Source organism: Bos grunniens, chromosome 12 (assembly GCF_055505025.1).
Source record: "Bos grunniens cultivar Pamir isolate PY7600 chromosome 12, Bosgru_T2T1.0, whole genome shotgun sequence".
Lineage (NCBI taxonomy): Eukaryota > Metazoa > Chordata > Mammalia > Artiodactyla > Bovidae > Bos > Bos grunniens.
The window spans coordinates 74,210,857-74,232,015 of NC_141176.1; the positions used below are offsets into that span (position 1 = coordinate 74,210,857).

The 21,159-nt window shown below is 38.6% G+C and overlaps 1 protein-coding gene across 1 annotated transcript in view; it reads left to right on the plus strand.

Annotated features, from left to right (window-relative positions):
• LOC147361907 (ATP-binding cassette sub-family C member 4-like) overlaps positions 1 to 21,159 on the plus strand; it is a 198,065-nt gene that overhangs the window by 9,000 nt on the left and 167,906 nt on the right. The window contains exons 4-6 of the mRNA XM_086330242.1: positions 9,154 to 9,378; positions 12,998 to 13,087; positions 14,108 to 14,271. Coding sequence (XP_086186368.1) covers positions 9,154 to 9,378; positions 12,998 to 13,087; positions 14,108 to 14,271 — 479 coding nt within the window. The remainder of the gene's footprint in view (positions 1 to 9,153; positions 9,379 to 12,997; positions 13,088 to 14,107; positions 14,272 to 21,159) is intronic.

Consider the following 21,159-nt stretch of genomic DNA (forward strand, 5'->3'; position numbering starts at 1 on the left):
GCAGAAGGGGACCTGCCAAGCAGATCTGCTGTGTGTGCCCTGCTGGTTCTTGAGAGCATAGCATTAGTGATTAGCCATTAGATGTTAGTAATGTCCACAGTGATGACCTTGAGTTGTAAATTAGGGTTTTATATCCACCTTCTTTTCTTTTTCTAAGCATATGTAAGTTTTTAATGTAAAATTAAATTTTTTTTTAAATTGAAGTATGATTGGCTTACAATGTTATATTAGTTTCTGATATACATCAGTTCAGTTCAATTCAGTCATTCAGTCCTGTCCGACTCTTTGTGACCCCATGAATTGCAGCACACCAGGCCACCCTGTCCATCACCAACTCCCGGAGTTCACTCAAACTCACGTCCATTGAGTCAGTGATGCCATCCAGCCATCTCATCCTCTGTTGTCCCCTTCTCCTCCTGCCCTCAATCCCTCCCAGCATCAGGGTCTTTTCCAATGAGTGAGCTCTTCACATCAGGTGGCCAAAGTACTGGAGTTTCAGCTTTAGCATCATTCCTTCCAAAAAAATCCCAAGGCTGATCTCGTTTAGAATGGTCTGGTTGGATCTCCTTGCAGTCCAAGGGACTCTCAAGAGTCTTCTCCAACACCATAGTTCAAAAGCATCAATTCTTTGGCGCTCAGCTTTCTCTGTAGTCCAACTCTCACATCCATACATGACCACTGGAAAAACCATAGCCTCAACTAGACAGACAATTGTTGGAAAAGTAATGTCTCTGCTTTTGCTATCTAGGTTGGTCATAATTTTCCTTCCAAGGAGTAAGCATCTTTTAATTTCATGGCTGCAATCACCATCTGCAGTGATTTTGGAGCCCAATAAAGTAAAGTCTGAAACCGTTTCCATTGTTTCCCCATGTATTTCCCATGAAGTGATAGGACCCGATGCCATGATCTTAGTTTTATGAATGTTGAGCTTTAAGCCAACTTTTTCACTCTCCTCTTTCACTTTCATGAAGAAGCTTTTTAGTTCCTCTGCACTTTCTGCCATAATTAGTGATTTAATATTTTATACAGTACATGATAAGTTTAGTTGCCAACTGTCACCATGCAGAATTATTCTAATATTATTGAATATATTTCCTATGTTGTATAATTCTGTGATTTATTTATTTTTTAAATTTTTATATATTTATTTTTTGCCCCCAATCCCCTTTTACTTATTTTATAATTTGGAGTTTGTACCTCTTAAGTTCCCTCACCTATTTCACTTGTTTCCTCCACCCTCCTCGATCCATTTTCTTTAGTCAGGGAAGTAGGAGACTCTTTTTAAAAGATTGCATTCATAATGTTTAAAAATGTTGGCAATCTGGGTAGAAGTGAAACTTTAATTACAGTCTAGAAAATTTGGTTTTACACATGACTTTTCTCAAGAGACCTTGTTCCATTGTGGTCGCCTGTGAGGAACAATGTGTTTTCCAAGCCTTTGTGAATCCAGACTCTGCCATTAAGAATAGAGTAAATCTCTTACCAGGACTTCTAATAATAAAAGTGATGAAAAATCCTTGTTTTTATGGTGGTTTCAGAGCACTCTTCTCTGTTGTAGCTCATTTAGGTGTCCCAGGATTCCTCTGAGGGAGGCATGGCGGGTATTTTCACAGATAAAGACCCCGAGGCCCAGGAGGGCACACGATGGGCTTGGGATCCTGTGACTGGCAGGTGGCCGACCTGGTCTCTGAGGCGTGGTGCTCTGACTGCTAGACCCGTGTTCTCTGTGTTCTGTCCTCTCCTCCCACAGCCTCCACTGAGGCTCAGAGCCAAGAGGAGCTGCTTTTCTAGAAACAGCTCTGGCCCCTCTGTCACCTGATTTCTATAGTGTTTTTTTTTTTCTTTTTAATTTCCTAAATTAATTTTTTTTTTAAATCTTGTATTCCTTTTATATACAGGGAAGAGGTACAAGGTTCAGGTATTCATAGATTCATTTTTTTTTTTTAGTTTTTTTTTTTTTTTTTTTTGTAGATTTTTAAGAACATTTCAAAAATACAAAAATAGAATAGATGGAAAGGTAACACAACGTGTCACTCCGGAGTAGGGCTCTCTGGCAGAAAGATTGTTGTGAGTTGATTGTGTTTTTCAGAAATAGACACAGGAGAAACTCTGAAGACAGAGTAGAAGTTATTCTTCTGAGGGACATTTACTCTGATAAAGGAAATCTCCATTTGTAAAGGTGTCTCCCTCTCTGTACCAGAAAAAGAAGGATGGCTCTAAATCACAGCAGAATCCTGTTGAAGGACAGTCTTCAAGAAGGATGAAATCTGCATAACAAACCCAACCCTGCTGTAGTTTAAGCTGCTTCTCCTGCTAACCTCTCATTGGCTCTCCATCACCTTTTCTTTTGTCTTTAGGGGGAGATGGTATTTAAGGTGGTGGCTTGGGCTATCTCAGGGAGTTACTCAGTTCTTCTTGATATTTCTCATCTGTATCAGAAATATACATGTTAATAAACTTCTGTTTTATTTTCTCTTGTTATTCTGTCATTTATTACAGGGATCTTCAGCTAAGAACTCAGAAGGGTAAAGGGAAATAAGCCCCTATGTCACCCTAAGTCAGCTTCAATAATTGCCATAATGAGCAGTCTTGATTCATCTGAAACACACCCTCACTTCCCAAGATTATTTTAAAGAAGTTCCAAGACATCATATCATTTTTATCCATAAATATTTTAGTATGTATCTTTAAAAGATGTGGAATCTCCCCCCACTAAACATATTTAGCATAAACATTATTTTTATAGACTTCCCTGGTGTCTCAGATGGTAAAGCATCTGCCTACAATGCGTGAGACCCAGGTTCAATCCCTGGGTTGGGAAGATTTCTTGGAGAAGAAAATGGCAACCCACTCTGGTATTCTTGCCTGGAAAATCCCATGGTTGGAGGAATACAGTAGGCTACAGTCCATGGGGTCGCAAAGAGTTGGACATGACTGAGCGACTTCACTTTCAGTTTATTATTTCTATGCATAAATATTAACTTTAATATCATTAGTATCTAGCCAGTGCTCACAGTTGTCTTTTCCCCCTCTTCCACTGGAAGCAGTATTAAATAAGGTACACTTGGCTGACATAGGTTATTCAGATTGCCTTTCTGTTCCCCTCCACCCCGAGCCTCTAGGTTGTTTGACCTGTAGAGATTCCCACAGCCTGGATTTGGCTGATTGCATCTCCTTCTGTGTCAATTAACTTGTTCCTCTGGCACCTTAGGTTAGTGTTTTAGGTCTAGAAATTTGATATAACTCATTTGGATTTTCTTTACCCCTTTCATCTATGTAGGAGGTAGGGTTGTATATTTCCCTTATAAGGCACATAACATCTTGTGTGTGTGTGTGTGTGTGCATGAGTGATGTTGGAGCTATTCATGATCCTTGCTCAAGGTCCATTAATTTATTAAGGGTTGCAAAGTGGGGATGTTCTAAGCTCTTTGGTTAATGCTGAACTATAGTGTTTGTATGGAGAGTAGGGGAAAATCATTTTTTCCATTTTTAAAACCTGTTTTCCAAATGGGGAATTGGTTCTCCTCTAGTGAGGAGAGGGGCTAGTGAGTTTTCATGGTTGTTTATTTGGTTTGGTTTGGTGAATGTCAATTTGAGCTCATGGATTTAAGCATTTCTGATCTGCTTCAGTCCATTTTATTTGTTATGCTTGTGTCAACCTTTGGCCATCTTTGGGCAGTGGGAGTATATTCAGGTTGGGTCCTAAGTCTTTTGCATATACTCTAGAAGTCTTGGCTAGTTTTTTTTTTTTTTTTTAATGTCTTTTTTTGTTTGTTTTGTTTTTTTTTGGTTTCTGGTGTGACAGGATGTTTCTAGTTCATTTTGTACAGCATTTGCTCAGCCCTGGAATCATCCATTTCTCCAAGCCGCCCTGTCTTCTTTTAGTGTGAAATGGTATTTAAAGACTATAGTCTGGATGCTAGAGGGGCTTATTGCTCTTGGTTATTGTTTCTTGGCTTTTTTTCATTAGACCAAGTTAGAAAACATTTTTAAGGTAAGCAAATATGTTTATATGGGTGTTTCCAATCCAAATCAGATAAAGGACCCTAGTTTTTTACTTCATCTTGTTGTGCTTACATCTGTATCTCTTTTCTCCCATCATCTATTCTCTTTGTCCCATGTCTAAGCCCAATTCTCAATGATACCAACATAACTATTCATTTGTTTTACCTTATAATGTGACTTCTGAAAACATAATAAGATTTATCTTTTGGCAGTTCATACTGTCTTCACGTGGGTGTATCACGCAGAGAATGTGTTTTCAAATTGTTTTTTTTAAACCACTTTTGATAGTCATTTTTTGTATGGTTCTTTGAACCAACAGGATGGGCAGATATTTAGGTACTTTTATTTAAATTTATTCTGAAATTTTAGGAATTTATTTTTAAAAAATTAGTTCTTTTATAATTATAATTCTGTATAATGTTTTCACGATTCCAAAATCAAGACAAGGCTACTTTTAAACAAGGCTAATATCCTTGTTAGCTCTATTCTAATTCTCCTTCTCCTTTTAGAGATAATTTTCCAGGCTAATTTTGACTCATCTTTTTATTAATGTTTTTTTAAATATAGTTTTATCTGAATTTTTGTTTTCCTACTGTGCAGAATGAAAATTTTCAATTTCAGTGCTGTAATCTCTGGACTTGGGTTTATAAGGATTTTTCTGGAAGCATGAAATGTGTCATGGGACTCTGGTTAAAACTCTTAGTGATCATTGTAACTCCTTCATAGCAGGTCTGTAGCCATTCCAGGCTCAGATGCCAAGACAGTGCAAGAGTGGAGGTTAGCAGATGCTTACAAGGGGTTAGTTTCTACATCCAGACTCTTCCAGGGAGAGGAATCTTCAGGCTCCACCCTAATCAGTTGAACCTAAGCCAGTTTCTGGAAGCTGGACCTTGGGCATCAGAGTGGCCTTATCCCCCCCAGGTGATGCTAAGGTGCAGTCAGGATGAAGACTACTGTGTAAAAGATGAGTGAAGGCTAGGATATCTAGAATGCTGGTTGTTATTATTTCGCAGATTCACTGCTTTTTCTCCTCATCTCTGGATTTTTCTCAACTCTACTTTAGAACTCCCCCAGTTCTGAAGATTAACTGCTTGTTCAATTTTTCCCTACAAGCTCACTCTTTTCTGCTTATATGTTTCACTCAAGTGTTTTTCTTTGTTAGCTTTCTTCTATTTTTGTGTTTTTATTTCCATGAATGAGATGTGGGGAAATTGGGTGAGAAATGTTTCAAGTACCTTAACTTGGAGGAGGAATTCTATCCACTGCAGAAGTTCTAGTTTCTAACCAAACCCTGCAAGAAGTTATCCTAAGAAGCAAAAGCTGGGACCCAATATCAGGTGCTTTCAGGAGGCTGAATACCAAGGACTCTATCAAGAAATGGCTACCACCAGCTTCCCTCGCAGTCCGGTGATTAAGACTCCATGCACCCAACGCAGATATGAGTGTTTTTGATCCCTGGACTGGGAACTAAGATTCTACATGCCACAGGGTGTGGCCAAAATAAAAAGTCTGCCTCAGAGACTCAGACTCTCAGATAATCCAGAATAATGGATGTTGTGGTATTAAATTCAGCTCTTTTATAGATCCTTTACGATTTCAGAGCTGTGAAGAATTCTTGTGAAAGAATAAGAACTATATTCTCAATTGGTTTGTGGAAAGAATGTACATGTGGTCATAGATTGATGTCAGAGAGGAAAGGTTTAAGGGACAGTGTTTGACCTTGTTCTGCTTATCAAGAAAGTTTTAATTTGGTTAGCTTCATGATTGATAATGAATATTTTCTCAGTTGTTTTATTTCTTATTAGTTGACAGTGAGAATTGGGAATGTACAGATGAGAGAATTCCTTGGTGGTGTCTGCCCACAGCAGTGTACATGTGGTGGGGGCAGCTCCCGGGAATGGCTGCCACCAGTGTCTGTGTCCCCAGGGTGAGCCACAGCCACTCCTTGCCGCTCTGAGAGACTCTCCAAGGCAAGCAGAGTCTTCTGAAATTCAGTCTACCCTTGGGATTCACACCACTGTTTCATTTGGAGTTAATACTTGGACTAGAACATTAAGCATATGCAGGAGTTAATCTTCTGGTAGCTGGACAAACTTTTGCCTGGTTTGCCTCAGCCAGTTTTACCAAATGTTAGAAATGGAAACACTCACAGATTATAAATTCTTCTGCCAGCTGTCCTGCTAAACAACTCTGCATCTCTAACCTTTCCTTGTGTGTGGAGGGGATGGATTTACTCAGTCTACCTTTCATGGCCTCAGTCACTTCTGCCCTGTGTGTTCTGGAGGCTTTGAAGAATCATATTTAATATGTGTCTTCTTACTCTTTATATGTACTTGGGGTTTTGTTTTCACAATTTTGTGCTATTCATTATTTTGCTTTCTATTTTTTCTTTTTGAGAGAAATTACTGGAAAATTGTTTTTTGCTTGCTGCTATTTTTCATATGGAGCATAATATCAATTTTCTGTTTTCCATAGTTGCAATTTTCCTTGTATGTTATACTTTTCATCAGTGCTCTGAATTGCTGTGACTGCTCCTTGCTGGAGGCAAAGTTGTACATGTGTGCTCAGTCACTCAGTTGTTTCTGACTCTTTGTGACCCCATGGACTGTAGCCCACCAGGCTTTTCTGTCCATGGGATTATCCTGGCAAGAATACTGGAGTGGGTTTCCATTTCCTCTTCAGAGGATCTTCTCAACTCAGGGATTAAACCTGCATTCCCTGTGACTCCTGCATTGAGATGGATTCCTTACCGTTGAGCCATTGGAGAAAGTCCCAAAATAATAAGTGACTCTCCCCTCAAATTGCATCAGTAACAGTTCATGTTTGAAATCCTTTGTTATCTTTTTGAAAGATAACAAATTTTCTATCCCAATTAAATAATAGTCATTATCAAGAATAAAACGAATTCACAGATAAGTAGAAGATATGAGCCATGAAATGGCATTATACCTTAATGAGACTATTTCTCCAACTGTTTTTTTGTTTTGTTTTGTTTTGTTTTAATATTGATTTATTTGGCTGTGCCAGGTCTTAATTTCTGCATGTGGGATCTACTTCCCTGACCAGGGATTGAACCAAGTTTCCCTACATTGGGAGTGTGGAGTCTTAGCTAAAAGACCACCAAGGAAGTCCCTCAATTAAGTTATTAAATATTGTTTCTCAGTGAAAAACTCCAGATATGCTTAGGCAGTAATGACCTGCCTTTATTTACACTTCTTTTTGCTGGATTTATATTAAATTTATCCATATTATCTTTGGTGAATGCTATTACTCTTATTTCTCCTATAATTACAAAGATGTTAGGCTCAAAAGGAGAGCTAAGTAACAAGCAACAGTGTTTCCCAAATAGAATCATAAGTTTCAGGAAAGTTTTGAATGACAGATATTACTGCTGGGCTTCTGGTGGTTTGTGGCTCCAACACTGGACCGCCCTTGGCAACACCTGGGCTGGGACTTCCCGTGTGTACAGTTTGTTGTTCTTGCTTCTCTGTGTGGCCTCCACATTTCCATCTCAGGAAACTGTAAACAGTGTGGTTGACAGTCCACTGTGTGAGGGACTCTTCCATGAGCTCTCTATGCCTCTTGGGATGGATGACAGATTACGATGGAAATGTATGAGAACTGATCATTGTACTCAGGTCTAATCATCTTACTTACACTTCTTCAACTAAATAGTGTTCCCTTTATCCTCTATAGTAGATGAAAATCTCCATGAGTTCATGGAGGGAGAGGCAGTTGGTGCAGCCTGTTAATGTGTGTGTGTGCATATGTCCATTTGTGTAGAACAAGACAGGAATGTTAAGATTTAATGAGACCCCCATATGAGGGATGGGGACATCTTTGAATAAATATCCTGATCAAGCACTGGTTGGCTGAGCAGAAAATGCTTGGTTTTCTTTTTGGTGTTTGATGTTATGGATTCTCCTTCCCTCCTCTTTTGTGTGTGTTCCTCAGCTTCAGACAGACAGAAGAGAGCTATCAAAGCATACCTGTCAGGTAAGCAAAGCTTACTCTGTCTGTGTTAGTAATGCGGATTGCCAGAAAAGGAAAAGCCCTGTTCCTGAAAGACTTCCAAACTTTTAACATTTTGTCTTTTGAGAAGTCTGTGAAGGAAATGACATTCAGGCCCAAGGTGTTTAGTTTTGTTAACTTGAATTTGTTGATTGATTTCCCTTGATGGTGAAAAAGGGATCCTAGGAAGAAGGGGACCTTCAAGGGGTGACTAGAGGGAGGAAGTAGATTGTGAGGTGGAGCGGCTGTTTGGCAGGGTGGATAGGTGTTGCCGTTCCTTTGCCTTTTTCTTTGGGAAAGAAACTCGCTTTCTCTAAGTCTTACTCAGGGTGGAAGCCCAGTGCACCCTGAGTCAATTGGTTTAGGCCTTGGGGAAGAGAGGATTGGTAACATTTCTTCCAAACCACCAACTTCAGTGGATGGTGGATCAAGAACTATGGAGATATGATTTTTTAGCTTGGCCTCCATCATGTTTAATTTTTTACTCCAAGGAACATTCCAACTTCTAGAGGGTAGAGGCATAGTGAGGCAGTGCTCTCGGGAGCTGAGAGCCTGCAGAGCTGCCAAGCCTGGTTTCTTTGTGGTACTCCAGCCAAAACCGGTTTCCATTCCCTGGATCTACGTGTGGAGTTTGGGGTAGAAAAGAGTGGATTTGTTTATGCCAGTGTCTCAGTTCATAAAGATTCATGAAGACGGTGATAAAAACACGTCTCCCATACATGAACCACATTGACTTTCTATTGGGCTGGGACATTGAGAGTATGGGGGACAGGGGCAGGCTGCCAGCAGGCTAATTCATATGGAAGCAGATTTCTTCCTCTTCTTCTGCCACCTTTTTCTTTATTCATCTTAAGGCTCAGTTGGTATTGAGCCTATTTGTGATATTTGTTGAGCATCCATGGTGTGCTAAGCACAATGTACTAAGGCTTTACTATGTTTGAATGGAAAATTTTGCCTTCAGGTTAAACTGTTGCCTGCTTGACTTATAGGACATAATAAATCTGCATATTTTTCTTTTAAATTAGTCACAAATGTAGCATTTTCTCAAAATGCATTTTAAACATGCTAATGATAAAAGTAAATCTTGTGTAAAGAAAAACTGACATTTCTAATTAAGACTTTTTTCTTTTCTTTTAGGAAGGCACCAGAGTAGTTCAACCCATATTTTGGGGGAAAATGATTAGTTATATTGAAAACTATGATCCCAATGATTCTACCTCTTTGCACGAAGCCTATGGCTACGCGGCAGGGCTGAGCGCCTGCGTGCTCCTGTGGGCCATTCTGCACCACTTGTACTTCTACCACATGCAGCGTGTGGGGATGAGGCTGAGAGTAGCCCTGTGCCATATGATCTACCGCAAGGTGAGTGTCACTCGGTTCCACAGTGTGTACCTCCCCTGAAGGATCAGGAACATTTAGGGAAAGTTCTCTGTAAACTAAACATTTTGTAACTGGGATCATTTGTACTTGACTGGAGAAGCTTGGTATTTGCACCAAGTCAAGTTTTTTTTTTGTTGCTTTTCCAATATATAATAAAAAGTTTTCTACTGAGATTGGATCAGGGCTATCTTTTATGATTTTTAGCCACATAATATCCACGTTGCATAATATCCACTAAATCTGTAATAAAATCTAATTAAAAATTAAAGTATCAAAGGTATCCCATTGATTTTCAATGTTTTTATGCCTAATTCTCATAGTGGTATTTCTGGAAATTTTGTTGTTGTTGTTCATTAAATCCTTCAAAGCTGTATTTAAAAGTGAACTTCAGGATTGGACCCATAAAATTAAATCTTGGAGAACAGAATGGATTTGAGAAAGGGAATGATTATATTTTCCAATGGCCCATTTAATCACATTCAGTACAATTGTGTTAACTAAAGAAAAATATAAATATAACTCAGGCTTAATACAGACTCACTATATGCTATATGCTATAGTTACAATTGTTTTATTGGCATTAAAGACAATAATTGGACATTTTGGATAAAACTTGAAAATTTCCATTGTCTTTAGTAATTTGAGAGAGAATTTGTTGCTGTTCTTTCAAGTTATTTTCATAATACTATGTTTCCTTTTTCTCTTTAGTATGCATTATAGAAGTTTTAATAAGACCTGATTTGATGTGTTCAGTGATTTTTATATTGAGAAATGCCACACAACTATTTCACAGCTTACCCTGATCTTAGCTAGTGTACAAGGAATTAGGATTTCAGATGTCTTTACAAAGAAATTGCCACAGATATACCATGTCAACTGTTGAAAGTCTCTGTGTAAACTTGTGTCTCAGTATCTTGTTGCCCTGGGTTATTTGCTTTAAAAAATCCTTATTTTATTGTATTATATACCTGAATTTTTCTGCAAGAGTAGATCTGAAGTGTTCTCAAGTGAAAGTGTGAAAGTGAAAGTCACTCAGTTGTGTCCGACTCTTTCCGACCCCATGGACTATGTAGTTCATGGAATTCTCCAGGCCAGAATAATGGAGTGGGTAGCCTTTCCTTCTCCAGGGAATCTTCCCAACCCAGGGATCAAACCCAGGTCTCCCTCATTGCAGGCATATTCTTTATCAGCTGAGCCAAAAGGAAGACCTAAGTGTTCTCAGGAGACACACAAAATGGTAACTACATAAAGTGTGAATATGTCAATTGGTTTTACTACAGAAATCATTTCCCAATGTATATTTTTAACAATAATTATGTTGTCTACCTTAATACATATAATTTTTATTAAAAGATAAAATCCTAATCAAAAGCTAAAACCAAACAATTTAAATTGAAATCATCGTTTCTTTTACCTAGTAGCTACTTATGCTGCTTATCTAGAGCTTCTGTTTCTTGGGAATGTTTTTCTTGGCAAAATGTAAAGTGTCTTCTCCTCATCTTTCCTTGAGCAGAATCTTGTTAATCTCAAGGGTCCCTGGCATCTCATTGTGTGTGTTTGGCACGTGAGCTGGTTTCTTCCTGGGTGACGTGGAAATGGCAGTGATGACTGTAGACTCTAGCCAGGGTTCTTCATTGTCCCTCATCATATATTTGTTATTCTCTTGCACCTTTCACTGTTTAGGAGATGAGTACTCAAATTTCTCCACAAGTTAGCTAGATGTTTGTCTTTCTAGATCGTGCTTAGCTCCCATAAGTATGTGTGAAATGTCACCAGAACTGCACTGTGAAAACCTTGTTAGGTGTGAGGTCATGCTTCAGGCAAAGCTCACTGTTTGCTGCACAGGTGAGCCATTGTCCACCTGTTTTTCTTCCTCTTCCCACTAACACTTTGGAATGTGACCTTTGGGAAAATTTTAGGCTCTTTTTAGCTGAACTTTGAATGATCTTGTCAGATGTGTCATAAATATAATGATTTGTCATTTCTACAAATTTAGTAAAGTTACTTTTGGCTTTTGGTCATTGATTTCTAAAAATTATTATAAAATATGCACAACATAAAATTTACAATTTTAACTAATTTGGGGAACATTGTTTAGTGACATTAATAACATAAAGAACTGACTCATTGGAACAGACCCTGATGTTGGGAAAGACTGAAGGCGAAAAGAGACAGGGGTGGCAAATGATGAAATGTTTAGATATCTTCACTGACTCAATGGACATGAATTTGAGCAACCTTCAGGAGATAGTGGAGGACTGAGGAGACTGCTGTGCTGCAGTCCATGGCATTGCAAAGAGTTGGGCATGACTTAGTGACTGAACAACAACAATTTAGTGACATTAGGAACATTTACATTGTTGAGGAAGCAACACTGCTATTCATTTCCAGAATTTCATCTTCTCAAAGTGATCCTCTGCATCCAATAAACACTAATTCTCCAGCCACCCCACCCCACCCCTACCAGCCATCACCATTCTACTTCAGTCTTTGAATGTGACTTGGTGTCCCATGTAAGTGGAATCGTGAAATATTTGTCATTTTGTGTCTTGTTTATGTCATGTAGCACAATGTCTTAAGGGTTCATTGATGGTGGAGCAGGTGTCAAATTTAATTCCATTTTACAATTGAATAATATTCCATTATAGGTATATACAGCATTCTCTGTATCCATTCATCTGTTAGTGAACATTTGGGTTGTTTCTGCCTTTTGGCTATTGTGATCATTGCTGCTCTGAACACAAGTGTATAAATATCTGTTCAAGTTCATACATTCAGTTCTTTTGAGTACATTCCCAGAAGTGGAATTGCTGTATTATATGCTAATTTTGTGTTTTTTGAGGAACTGCCATATTCTCTTCTATGGCCACTACGTTGTTTTACATTCCCACTTTATCATTGATTTTTCTGTTTAACCTGAGGACTAAATGAAACAGTTTTATGAACCGTGAGACTGTTTGGATCCGATTGGTGGTCTTTGAAGCAGCTCATGGTGTCTGTTCAGGTTCCTCAGATCTCTAGGACATTTTTCTTAACAAATAAAGGAATTGTGCAGCAGAGGCTGTGTTTTTTGTAAAGTCAGCAGACTGGCATTAAGAACAGAGGTTCCTCACAGAAACAGTGTTTTGAACATTATAGTCACTCATTTCAGAATGAATAAACTAAGCCCAAAGGGTTTAAATGAGGTCACACACAGAATTGATAATCAATTCCAGATTTATAGTCCATCCAAGTCCTCTAATTTCTTTCTTTAAGTCAGCCTTTCCACTCACATCTAGCTTGGCTCAAATTTATTTTGGTTTGTTTTTAAGTCTAAATCAACATCCTTTTAGCCTTCAGACAGGTTCAAGTTCATTGAGAAACAGGATGGGGGATTTTGCTTCTACCTCCTGCTCCTCTCTTTGCTGTTCTTGTGGGTAGGGCTGCCACCACATTGAGGAGAAAAAGGATGAATATAGGTCCCTAGAACCCTGCTGTTCGGGGTCACTCTCTTTGTCCTAGCACTGTTCAAGACTCCATGAAAACAGTCCATTTTGCTATGTTGTAAGATTGACTTGGTATCACCTTAGCAATCCAATTCTCTGTATCTTTCTCTCACTAGGTACTTCGTCTGAGTAGCTCGGCCATGGGGAAGACCACCACAGGCCAGATAGTCAACCTACTGTCTAACGATGTGAACAGGTTTGATCAGGTAAGCTGCCCCTGAGGGATCCTCTTTCATTTCCCATCCTTCTTACTGAGTGTAGCTTATTGGAAGGCCAGGTGCCAGGATTTGGTGTCAGCCAGGGTTCTGTTGAGGACCTAAGACAAGGGTCCTCTTTATCCAACTCTCATTTCTTCTGTATGCACCTTAGATGTAACAATGTGTGTTGTCCTGTGGATGAGAATTTTGTTTTTCTAATAATAGGCAGTAGGATTCTATCCCAGCTTGGTTAGTGTCCCTAGGGGTCCTTCTGGTGTGGCCTTCTTGGCATATGGTGTTGGTGTTGCTGGGCTGTCTTCCTCCTCCTCTGGATGATGAAGGCCTGGCGGGCAGGGGTAATTCTTTCCCTGTTCAGTGCCTGCTGTATAGGGAGCCTGTGAGGAATAATGCCAAGTGGATGGTCCTCAGCCAGACACAACCTACTGTCTGCTGTCCCCTCACACTCTTTTTTCCCACTTACTTTATGAATAGATTACATTACCCAGGGCATTGTAGCTGTTGGTAAGATCTGTACTGCACTAGACCACTTCTCCTTCAATTATTCATTCATCAAACATGAAGTAAGACTTCTACTCAGTTTCAGGGATAAATTAGGTTTAGTTTTTGCACCCCGCCCCCAAAGCCACAGCCTGTCAGGGAGGTAAATACTTAAGTAATTACTGGAGAGAGTAGTAGGTACCATAATATAGGCTCTCCTGGGGAGATGGTGGCTGAATTTTGGAACAAAGAGAGTTTGGGGAAACCCTGAGCTCATCTGTGTTGTGGATAAAATTCAGATCTTCCTCCCAGTGCTGCTGATTGGGTTCTCCCTGGCTGGTCCTGTGCTGCCCCAGAACAGTGTCATCTGGGGTTGGATGTGTGGATTTCTGCTTTAGCAGGTTTAAAACCCACTGTGATTATTTCTGTTTTGGTTCCTGTATCTTCCTTACAAGCATATTATTTCTATACTGTGTCCTTACTTGTGTTGTTTTTTATAATATCCTAAGAAGGCTTATCTTTTTCTTTAAGGTAATGATGTTCTTGCACTATCTGTGGGTGGGGCCACTGCAGGCAATTGCAGTGACTGCCCTGCTCTGGATGGAAACAGGAATATCGTGTCTTGCTGGGATGGCGGTTCTCATTTTCCTTATGTTGTTGCAAAGCTGCTTTGGGATGTGGTTTTCATCACTCAGGTAAGTGAAACACTGGTTTTAAAAATAGGTAACATATATTTGGTGACAACTACAATCTGTTGGATGCTTTTGTTTAAAAAACAAAGTGCCTTCTCTGATCTTTTCTTTGTGTGTGTTGTAGACCCTTCAGGCTTAGTTTAGCCAGTGGTGGCTCCAGCTTTAAGCTGAAGGATAATCTTGAAGCAGGAAAAGTTATGGGATTTTCCAGACCCTCCCAGCACTGTACCTGAATATGTAGAGTATCCTCGAGCACAATGTACCTATATTGAAGTTATTTAAACTTTATTAAATAGTAATAATCTTACAGGCTCAATCTTAGCTGCATGTATTTTTATTAAGCTTGGGTTAGAGTGATTTTTCCAGTATGTATATTCATGTCTTATTTTTAATTCAATGTTTCCATTAATTTATAAGTGTCCAAGGACAAAGTCAGTTTTGATTAATTTTTTAAATCAACCTATTTATTTTAATTGGAGGCTAATTACAATATTGTGGTGATTTTTGCCATATATTGACATGAATCAGCCATGTGTATATATGTGCCCCCATCCTGAACACCCCTCTCAACTCCCTCCCCATCCCATCCCTCTGGGTTGTCCCAGTGCACCAGCTTTGAGTGCCCTGTTTCATTCATCGAACGTGAACTGGTCATCTATTTCACATATAACAATATACATGTTTCAATGCTGTTCTCTCAAATTGTCCCACCCTCAGCTTCTCCCACAGAGTCAAAAAGTCTGTTCTTTATATCTGTGTCTGTTTTTCTGTGTCACATATGGGGTCATTGTTACCATCTTTCTAAAGTCCATATATATGCATTAATAAACTGCATTGATGTTTTTCTTTCTGACTTACTTCACTCTGTATAATAGGCTCCAGTTTCATCCACCTCATTAAAACTGATTCAAATGTGTTCTTTTTAATTGCTGAGTGATATTCTATTGTGTATATGTACCACAACTTTCTTATCCATTCATCTGCTGATGGATATCTAGGTTGCTTCCATGTCCTAGCTATTGTAAACAGTGCTGCGATAAACACTGGCATACACATGTCTCTTTCAATTCTGGTTTCCTCAGTGTATATGCCCAGCAGTGGGATTGGAGGGTCATATGGCAGTTCTATTTCCAGTTTTCTTAAGGAATCTCCACACTGTTCTCCAGAGTGGTTGTACTAGTTTGCATTCCCACAAACAGTGTAAGAGGGTTCCTTTTTCTCCACACCCTCTCCAGAATTTATTGTTTGTAGACTTTTTGATAGCAGTCATTCTGACCATCATGAGATGGTACCTCATTGTGGTTTTGATTTGCATTTCTCTGATAATGAGTGATGTTGAGAATCTTTTCATATGTTAGCCCTCTGTATGTCTTCTTTGGAAAAATGTCTGTTTAGTTCTTTGGCCCATTTTTGGATTGGGTCATTTATTTTTCCATTATTGAGCTGCATGAGCAGGTTGTATATTTTTAAGCTTAATTCTTTGTCCGTTGCTTTGTTCACTACTATTTCTCCCATTCTGAAGGCTGTCTTTTCATCTTGTTTATAGTTTCCTTCATTGTAAAAGAGCTTTTAAGTTTAACTAGTTCCCATTTGTTTATTTTTGCTTTTATTTCCGTTACTCTGGGAGGTGGGTCATAGAAGATCTTTCTGTGATTTATGTCAGAGTGTTTTGCCTATGTTTTTGTCTAGGAGTTTTATATTTTCTGGTCTTACATTTAGATCTTTCCTCCATTTTGAGTTTATTTTTGTGTATGGTGTTAGAAAGTGTTCTAATTTCATTCTTTTACAGTCAGTTGACCTGTTTTCCCAGCAAAACTTGTTAAGGAGATTATCTTTTCTCCATTGCATATTCTTGCCTTCTTTGTCAAAGATAAGGTATCCATAGGTGTGTGGATTTATCTCTGGACTTTCTGTTTTGTTCCATCAAATTATATTTCTGTCTTTGTGCCAGTACCATACTGTCTTGATGACTGTAGCTTTGTAGTAGAGCCTGAAGTCAGGCAGGTTGAGTCCTCCAGTTGCATTCTTCTTTCTCAAGATTGCTTTGGCTAGTCAAAGTTTGTTATATTTCCATATAAATTGTGAAATTATTTGTTCTAGTTCTCTGAAAAATACTGATGGTAGCTTGATAGGGATTGCATTGAATCTATAGATTGCTTTGGTTAGTATACTCATTTTCACTATATTGATTCTTCCAATCCATGAACATGGTATATTTCTCCATCTATTTATGTCATCTTTGATTTGTTTCATCAGTGTTTTATAGTTTTTTATATATAGGCCTTTTGTTTCTTTATGTAGACTTATTTCTAAGTATTTTATTCTTTTCATTGCAGTGGTGAATGAAATTGTTTCCTTAATTTCTCTTTCTTTTATCTCATTGTTAGTGTATAGGAATGCAAGTGATTTCTGTGTATTAATTTTATATACTGCAGCTTTACTATACTCATTATTAACTCTTGTAATTTTCTGGTGGAGTCTTTAGGGTTTTCTATGTAGAGGATCATGTCATCTGCAAATAGTGAGAGTTTTGCTTCTTTTCCAATCTGGATTCCTTGTATTTCTTTTTCTTTTCTGATTGCTGTGGCCAAAACTTCCAAAACTAAATTGAATAATAGTGGTGAGAGTGGGCACCCTTGTCTTATTTCTGACTTTAGGGGAAATGCTGTCAGTTTTTCACCATTGAGGATAATGTTTGCTATGGGTTTATCATATATGGTTTTTATTATGTTGAGGTATGTTCCTTCTATGCCTGCTTTCTGAAGGGTTTTTATCATAAATGGATGTTGAATTTTGTCAAAGGCTTTCTCTTCATCTATTGAGATAATCATATGTTTTTTATCTTTCAATTTGTTAACGTGCTGTATCACATTGATCTGCAAATATAAATGAATCCTTGCATCCCTTTATCCTTTATCCCAAGTGGGATAAAGCCCACTTGGTCATAATGTATGATCTTTTTAATATGTTGTTGGATCATCTTTGCTAGAGTTTTGAGAATTTTTACATCTATGTTCATCAGTGATATTGGCCTGTAGTTTTCTTTTTTTGTGGCATCTTTGTTTGGTTTTGGTATTAGGGTGATGGTGGCCTCATAGAATGAGTTTGGGAGTTTCCCTTCCTCTGCAATTTCCTGGAAGAGTTTGAGTAGGATAGGTGTTAAAATTTTTGGTAGAATTCACCTGTGAAGCCATCAGGTCCTGGGCTTTTGTTTGTTGAAAGATTTTTGATTACAGTTCTGATTTTCATGTTTGTGATTGGTCTGTTAAGATTTTCTATTTCTTCCTTGTTCAGTTTTGGAAGGTTGTACTTTCCTAAGAATTCATCCATATCTTCCAAGTTGGCCATTTTATTTGCATGTAGTTGCTGATACTAGTCTCTTATGAGCCTTTGAATTTCTGTGTTGTCTGTTGTGATTTCTCCATTTTCATTTATAATTTTGTTGATTTGATTCTTCTCCATTTTTTTCCTTGATGAGTCTGGCTAATGATTTGCCTATTTTATTCACCTTCTCAAGGAACCAGCTTTTAGTTCTGTTGATTTTTGCTATAGTCTCCTTTGTTTCTTTTTCATTAATTTCTGCTCTGATTTTTATGATTTCTTTCCTTCAACTAACCCTGGGGTTCTTCATTTGTTTCTTTTTCCTAGTTGGTTTAGGTGTAAAGATAGGTTATGTATTTGATTTTTCTCTTGTTTCTTGAGGTAAGCATGTATTGCTATGAACCTTTGTCTTAGCACTGCTTTTTACTGAATCCCATAGGTTTTGAGTTGTTGGGTTTTCATTTTCATTTGTTTTTATGCATATTTTGATTTCCTTTTTGATTTCTTACATGATTTTCTGGTTATTCAGAAGCATGTTGTTTAGCCTCCATATGTTTGTATTTTTAATAGTTTTTTTTCTCTAGATGACATCTAATCTTACCATGTTGTGATCCAAAAAGATGCTTGAAATGATTTCAATTTTTTTTTTTTTTTAAATTTACTAAGGCTAGATTTACAGCCCAGGATGTGTAGTATGTGGTCTATCCTGGTGAATGTTCCATGTGCACTTGAGAAAATGGTAAAATTCATTGTTTTGGGTGAAATGTCCTATAGATATCAATTAGGTCTAACTGGTTCATTGTATCATTTAAAGTTTGCGTTTCCTTGCTAATTTTCTGTTTGGTTGAGCTATCCATAGGTATGAGTGGGGTACTAAATTTTCCCACTATTATTGTATTACTGTTAATTTCCCCTTTCAAACTTATTAGCATTTGCCTTATGTATTGAGGTGCTCCAATGTTGGGTATATGGAAGTGAAAGTGAAAGTCACTCAGAGGTGTCTGACTCTTTGCAACCCCATAGACTTTATAGTCCATGGAATTCTCCAGGCCAGAATACAGGAGTGGGTAACCTTTCCCTTCTCCAGAGGATTTTCCCATCCCAGGGATTGACCCAGGTCTCCCACGTTGCAGGCAGATTCTTTACCAGCTGAGCCATAAGGGAAGCCCAAGAATACTGGAGTGGGTCTCCTATCCCTTCTCCAGTGGATCTGCCCGACCCAGGAATTGAACCGGGGTCTCCCATATTGCAGTCAGATTCTTTACTAGCTGAACCGCAAGGCAAGGCCAAGAATACTGGAGTGGGTAGCCTGTCCCTTCTCTAGAGGATCTTCCTGACTCAGGAATCAAATCAGGGTCTCCTCCACTGCAGGAAGAAACTGAGCTATGAGGGAAGCCCTTGTTGGGTGCATATATATTTATAATTGTTATATCTTCTTCTTGGATTGGTCTTTTGACCATTATGTAGTGTTCTTCTTTGTCTCTTTTCACAGCCTTTCTTTCAAAGTCTATTTTATCTGATATGAGTATTGCTACTTCTCCTTTCTTTTGGTCTCCATTTGCATGAAATACCTTTTCCAGCCCTTCACGTTTAGTCTGTATGTGTCCCTTGGTTTGAGGTGGGTCTCTTGTAGACAGCATATGTAGGGGTTTGTTTTTAATTCTTTCAGCCAGTCTTTGTCTTTTGATTGGGGCATTCAACCCATTTACATTTAAGGTAATTGATAATTATGAACCTGTTGCCATTTATTTTGTTGTTTTGGGTTTGAGTTTATAAACCTTTTCTGTGTTTCCTGTCTAGAGAAGATCCTTTAGCGTTTGTTGAAGATCTGGTTTGGTGGTGCTGAATTCTCTCAGCTTTTGCTTGTCTGTAAAGCTTTTGATTTCTCCTTCATATTTGAATAAGATGCTTGCTTGGTACAGTAATCTGGGTTGTAGGTTTTTTCTCTTTCATCACTTTAACTATGTCCTGCCATTCCTTTCTGGCCTGAAGAGTTTCTATTGAAAGGTCAGCTGTTATCCTTATGGGGATCTCCTTGTGGATTATTTGTTGCTTTCCCCTTGCTTCTTTAAATATTTTCTCTTTGTGTTTGATCTTTGTTAGTTTGATTAATATGTGTCTTGGGGTGTTTCACCTTGGGTTTATCCTGTTTGGCACTCTCTGGGTTTCTTGGACTTTGGTGGCTATTTCCTTCCCCACTTTAGGGAAGTTTTCAACTATTATCTCCTCAAATTTTCTCATGCCCTTTCTTTTCATCTTCTTCTTCTGGGATTCCTATGATTTGAATGTTGGGACATTTTACATTGTCCCAGAGGTCTCTGAGGTTGTCCTCAGTTCTTTTAATTCTTTTTTATTTTTTCCTCTCTGCTTCATTTATTTTCACCATTCTATCTTCCATCTGACTTATCCTATCTTCTGCCTCAATTATTCTACTGTTCGTTCCCTCCAGAGGCCTTTTGATCTCAGTTATTGCATTATTCATTATTGATTGACTCTTCTTTATCTCTTCTAGGTCCTTGTTAAACATTTCTTGCATCTTCTCAATCCTTGTCTCTAGTCTATTTATCTGTAACTCCATTTTGTTTTCAAGATTTTGGATCATCTTTACTATCATTCTGAATTCTTTTTCAGGTAGACTCCCTATATCCTCCTATTTTGTTTGATTTTGTGGGCATTTATCACATTGCTTTACCTGCTGAATATGTCTCTGCCTCTTCTTTTTGTCTAGATTGCTGTGTTTGGGGTGCCCTTTCTGTTTGCTGGCAGTTCATGGTTCCTCTGTATTGTGGAGCCTTCTCCCTGTGGGTGGGGTTGGACTAGTGGTTTGTCAAGGTTTCCTGGTTAGGGGAGCTTGTGTCTGTATTCTGGTGGGTGGAAATGGATCTCTTTTCTCTGAAGTGCCATGACGTGTCCAGTAGTGAGTTTTGGGGTGTCTATGGGTTTGGCATGGCTTTGAGAAGCCTGTCTTTTAATGCTCAGGGCTGTGTTCCTGCTTTACTGGAGAATTAGCATGGTATAGCTTGCTCTGGAACTTGTTAACTCTTGGGTGGAGCTGGTTTCAGTGTAGGAATGTATCCTTTTGAGTGAGCTCTTGTCTATTAATATTCCATGGAATCAGGAGTTCCCTGATGTTCTCAAGTTTTGGAGTTAAACCTTCTCCCTCTGGCTTTCAGTCTTATTCTAACAGTAGCCTCAAGACTTTTCCATCCATATAACACAGATGATAAAACATCTAGGTTAATGGTGAAACAATTCTCCACAGTGAGGGACACCAAGAGAGGTTCACAGACTTACATGGAGAAGAGGGAGAAGGGAGATAGAGGTGACCAGGAGGAAAAGAGAGGAACTCAAAAAGGGAAAGAGCAATCTAGCCAGTAATCAATTCCCTAAGTGTTCTCCACAGCCCAGAACACCCAGAGGCATTCACAAAGTAAAGAAGAGAAAGGGGAGGGAGGAGATATAGGTGAACTGGGGGAGAAAAAGGAGAGTCAAAAAGGGAGACAGCAATAAAGCCAGCCAGCAATTTCACACACTTAAGTGAAAATGGGTACTGAAGATTATATTCCTAAA